We start from the raw sequence: 5,314 nt of genomic DNA on the forward strand, positions 1-5,314 counted from the left end.
GCTATTATTTCTGAGATACCTGGTGTGTGATTTCCAGTTTCCTCAGCGCTAGTGTCTTCTGCATTTGTACTGGGTGGACTCAGGGTCTGAGACTGCATTTTGTTCCTTCTCTTTGTCATTTTGTATACCACTGTCTTCTGTCCTTTGGTGTAGAGCTTAGATAAGAGTTATTACCTTAGCACCAGGTCCGGATCTATGAAGTTCGGATTCCTCCAGGTGGGTGTTGTTTGGATCTGGCTGCTGTGCTCCACTTCTTTCTGCTGCAGGTGTTAGAGTTGAACCCTTTGTGTCACTCTGGCAAGATGTTCTACTCCTGAATCAGCTGGGTGGGTCTTGCCTCTAGCCTCTTTGCAGGGAGTTCTGCTGAAGGGTTCCATGCTGGGCCTGCAGCCCGGGTTGAATGAGGATCCCCGGACCCAGGTTGTCTCACTTACTCGCTGGGCCTGCGCTCTGGGTCTGTTCAGGATCCCGCAGTCTAGGTCGTCTCACTCACTCACCGGGCCTGCGCTCTGGGTCTATTCAGGATCCGGAGGGCCCCGGTAGTCTCACTCACTCGCTGGGCCTGCGCTCTGGGTCTGTTGATGTTGCAGTTTTTAACCCAGGAAAGGCAAGGAAAAAATATTCTCCCCTTCTTATCAAAATGCAAAGCAAATCCATCCCTCTAAGGCTGCTGGGAGAGCTGCTCCAATCCACAGCTGCTGTCCTGCCTCCTCTGGACACCGTGCACGCACCCACGGTCTGCGAATTCCCACGAGGAATCGTCTTCATCCATCACCTCCCCATCAGCCTCTTATCCTGCTCCAGTGCACAACGTAAGGACGTGACCAACTCCACTGCTCCTGGAGAGTCGCACAAGCTCCTAGAGCAGTTCTTCTCCTCTGTCTCTCCTCTTGTTTACAAATACTTACGTATACTTCATTAAAGTCAATTAAATGAAACAGTTCACCATTAGAATATACACAATATAAATAGCTAGTGTTTTTTAGCTAGTCCAAATAATAAAGTGATATAGAAGAACTATTTTGGGTCTTTTAGAAATCATGTATTTTTTTAAAAAAGACACATTACCTTGTAAATCTTGTTAAGGTGTTCTGCATGAACATACATAAAGCCATTCCATCCTTTAAATAAAAATAAGCATAAACATAAATATATAAAGCAAATACATGAAATAAATCTTGTCTGCAGCCTTCTTCAAAAAGGTTTTGCTCAAAATTTCTAATATTCTGTAATTGTTCAAATTAAATGATTTCTTCTTTTTCTCCATCTTGTTCTCTATCTCTCTAATCAGGAGTGGCTTTCTTTGACCAATTTCTTCATTCTGACCCTCTATCTTGGTTTTTAACAATACTTTAAACCTCTGATTCTCTTATTTTTTAATTTTGCATTTCCAGTTTTCATCCTTGGCCTCTTACTTGGTGGATCCCCTAATGCCTTCTCTCTCAGCAGTCCCACCCGAGTCTCGTCCCCTTACTATGATCCTTCCTTGGGAGCAGCAAGCTGGAGACCCACCCTGTGCGAAGCTCCCAGGGTACTGTGTGAGCCAGCCACTCCAGTCTAGAGAAGAGCAGGCACCCAGGGCAAGCCCCAAACACAGTGTGAGGGCAGTGTCACGTGACATCAACCTACTGGATGCATCGCGGCCGTAAGAAGGAGGAATAAAAATATCTGTGGATCTAAATTTAAATGTAAGGATAGTTAGAAAGATACAATTATAAGGCAGGTGTAGTGCTGTAATCGCAGTACCTGGGAGGCTGAGAAAGGAGGATTGGTGTGAGTTCAAGGCCAGTCTGGACTACATAGTAAGTTCTGGGACAGCCTAAACTACATAGTAAGACTCTGTCTCAAAAAACAGAGGAAAAAAGAAAGAAAAAAAGGAAGAAAAAAAAGAACCAAAAGTGCCCACAGTAATGAAGGATGTAAGAAGGGACAGAGAAGGTTTTATCCTGAAGTTACATTAGGACCATGAAGGTTTCTAACCTGCTATATTTTTAGAGGCCTCAGGCCCACCTGCTGAAAAGAAGCAGATTTTCGATTCTCTGTAACTGAACTCCGCTTCCTCCCTCTAAAAAGAGACCAAGAATATACAACATTGTGACATCAGATCTAAATCTTATAGTTGAACTGATCTTTACATTTTAAAAATTGCACTCCTTGTTGCTCCCCGTAAATTTTCAGGATGCATCATGTGCTTTGCTAGTCGCTTCCTGGCCTCTGCTGATCAACCAAGAACTCTGTCCCGGGAACAGGGGAAGTTCTGTCCTTGCTCACTAGGACTAAAAATGCCAAAAAGAAACCCAATGCTTATGAGGTCACTTACAAAGAAACAAAGCTGGAGTGAAAGCTAAAGAAACACAACAGGACGTGGAGAACTGCAGATGCCTCTACAGGCACAGGAGGGCTTCACTGTACTAGGCCCCATGTTGTTCATTTTTGGTAATTACCATTACTGAACATTTTAAAATATTTGAAAAATTACAGTGGCAAAAATATTGGCATAATTTTTTTACATCCTGTGATAATCATTCTCAAGCATTCCGCCGTAGTTAGAGGGGAATGGAATCCAATTGCTAAAATCATCACACAGTCCAGCAACTGCAGCCTTCTCACAAAAAGCGCATTTCCCCAACAAGCAGATGCCAGCAAAGCCTGTGTAACGACTGAGTCCACGTGCTGGGTAAAGGGGCGCCTCACCAAGAGGACAGCTACAGCGAGATGTCCGCGCGGGGCCGTGGAGCAGGTGACCGTGAGGCCAGCTCGGGTGGGGACCTGAGCCTCCCGACGCCAAGGCCACCCACACGTACACACGCTTACTGCTGTCAGGCCTGTGAGGCTACAGGCCACGTGGACAGCGGCTGCCAAGCACTCTACATACACTGCTAGATCTTGTTAATCTGGACATCACCTTGTGACAAATACACCCTCTACACACAGTCCTACGGATTTTAGTACAGTAATGCCATGATTCTGTTGTCCTTTCTTATTCTCAGATGTGATCATGCATATCAAAATGCAGTGATGACCAATTAATAAGTATGCTTAAATAAACAGGAATTTCCTTAGCATCCACAATTAAAATTGTCTACATGTAGGATATGAAGTCAGAGATCTAATTATCCAGAACACATCACACTCCGGAACGCCAAGGGCACAGAAGAATGCTTCCCCTTGCTTCCTTGTCTAGTAGCAAAGTGACAGTAAGTGTCACTGCCAGTTCATCACCTGTGACATGGCTAATGCAGGACCATGACACACAGGAGAACGTCCTGTGAAACTGGCTGTGGGGTATACAGGGCTCTATGCTAAGCTTCCTGTAAATCTAATGCTATTCTGAACTTTAAATATTTATTTCAGAAAAGAATTAATTGAAAAGAAACAAAGTGGGGTGCTGTGGGGAACAGGTTCAACAGAGAGAGAGAGAGACACAGAGACACAGAGAGGCAGAGAGAGAGAGAGAGAGAGAAAGAGAGAGAGAGAGAGAGAGAGAGAGAGACCCACTCTACAAAGGCACCTACACAGCTGAGCGCACTGCTAAGCCTGAGGTGAATCATTCCCATGCTCACCGCAGCGCTCCTTGTGGACAATCTATTTCAAAGACCGAGAGAATCATTACATCATTCCCCTTAGAGTTGTTTATAATTCTACCAAAAACCAAAGACCTGATCCTCTGGGGGCTGTTAGAGTCAGAGCAGAGCTAAGAAGGTGCAGGTGAAGAAGCGCAGCCACAGACGTCTCGTCAACGCGCGTGGCCTAACGCAGCACCACCCACAGCACATTCACCTCTGAAGTTGCTAGTGCTTTCACGGCATTCAGATCAGACCCTGAAGAGAATGTGTTTTGGGCTCCACGGACAATGACACCTTTCCCTCCTGTCCAATTTTCCAATTCAATCACTTTTTCCAGAAGTTGTAGCATCATAGTACCTGCCAGGGAGGGAAGGGAGAAATCACAGCCTCAGAAAAGTCTCAGACTGAGAAACAGAAACAGTATGGACACCTTAAGCAAGCAAGACGCTCAGGCCAAGTCTTCTACAAATTGTTACTAGTGCTTTTTGGAAAACTGCCTACTCTGCTGGCTCAATGGAGTACACAAGAGAGGGATTACCACTGTCCTGACTTTAAAGCTTTAAGTTTGGCAGTAGATGTATTTTTCTACCTATCTTAAGAAATTACAGAAATTTATGTTTAGGCAGAACAATTAAAATATATCATACATATCCTACGGAGAGGAAAAGTGAAATGTACAACATAGGATAAGGAAAGTTTGTTCTTACAGTTAAGATAAAACACAAATCAAGCTTTATAGCAACGGATGTTGGGTGTCTCAGTATCAAGTTCAACAAACAATATGGATCTTAGGATTATGGGATCTTACACTAAACCAGAACTAGGGTGTGCAAAACACAGCGACACTCCTACGCTGTTCAGAGCGAGCTACAACGACAGGGTGCCAGTTCAGCAAACGGGCAGCACACACCCAGTTACCCCACCCACTAACTGCTCCAACAAGCCCAAGGCGCTACTACAGGAGTGGTTCACTGACTACCAAAGCCTGCAATTTGTAGGTTAGATTGTTGATATTGCTTCAGATTCTATTAACTCTTCCTTATAAGCAGAGAAATGTAAAACGCAAACAGCAGGGACTATCTTTTAAAGGTGTAGTCAGTCCATTTTAGATGTGTTTATATTTGCTGACCTTCCAAGTTCACATAGTTGGTAACATTTTCAACGTGATTTATTTTCCACTGTTTAGGAAATGCTTTAGAAGGCAATATAATAAGCATAAGCAAGGATTAAAATTTTCAATGTGAGTTTCTAAAACTTATTATTCATGTTCAGTTAAACTATACTTAATTTGGGATACAAATCCCACAAGGTGAAGAACTTTTATTTTCTTTTCCCTTTTAAAATAACCAGCATTTTAAATAACCAGTACTTATTGGGTCAGGGAGATAGCTCAGCAGCACAGGCACCTGCCTAGCAAGCGCAAGGTCCTGAGTTCAATCCCTGATACAGAGAGAGAGAGAGAGAGAGAGAGATATAGAGAGAGAGAGAGAGAGAGAGAGAGAGAGAGGTCATATTTTATGATTTAAAGTTCTTTTAAGTGTTAACTATTTTGTGTGTGTCAAGATTGACATTGTTTAAACAGAACTGTAACTGTAGCAGTAAAAGCCTAACTTGGTAAAGGAATGACCATAATTACGCTGGCAGGCAAGGGAGTCTTCTGTAGTTCTCAGAGCCTTCAGTGTGTCATTTCCAATTAATATCATGGCCTGCAAACAACAATTCTTTGCAAAGTAATGATCTGACTGTTG

General features: G+C 43.5%; 1 protein-coding gene across 4 annotated transcripts in view; it reads right to left on the reverse strand.

The window, feature by feature from the left end:
- Echdc1 (ethylmalonyl-CoA decarboxylase 1) overlaps nucleotides 1–5,314 on the reverse strand; it is a 33,070-nt gene that overhangs the window by 15,326 nt on the left and 12,430 nt on the right. For all 4 annotated transcript variants that reach the window (XM_023714295.1, XM_004630246.2, XM_023714296.1 and 1 more), the window contains 2 exons: nucleotides 3,781–3,923; nucleotides 1,069–1,121 (listed from right to left, as the gene is read on the reverse strand). In XM_023714295.1, coding sequence (XP_023570063.1) covers nucleotides 1,069–1,121; nucleotides 3,781–3,923 — 196 coding nt within the window. The remainder of the gene's footprint in view (nucleotides 1–1,068; nucleotides 1,122–3,780; nucleotides 3,924–5,314) is intronic.

Source organism: Octodon degus, unplaced genomic scaffold, assembly GCF_000260255.1.
Source record: "Octodon degus isolate 3935 unplaced genomic scaffold, OctDeg1.0 scaffold00034, whole genome shotgun sequence".
NCBI lineage: Eukaryota > Metazoa > Chordata > Mammalia > Rodentia > Octodontidae > Octodon > Octodon degus.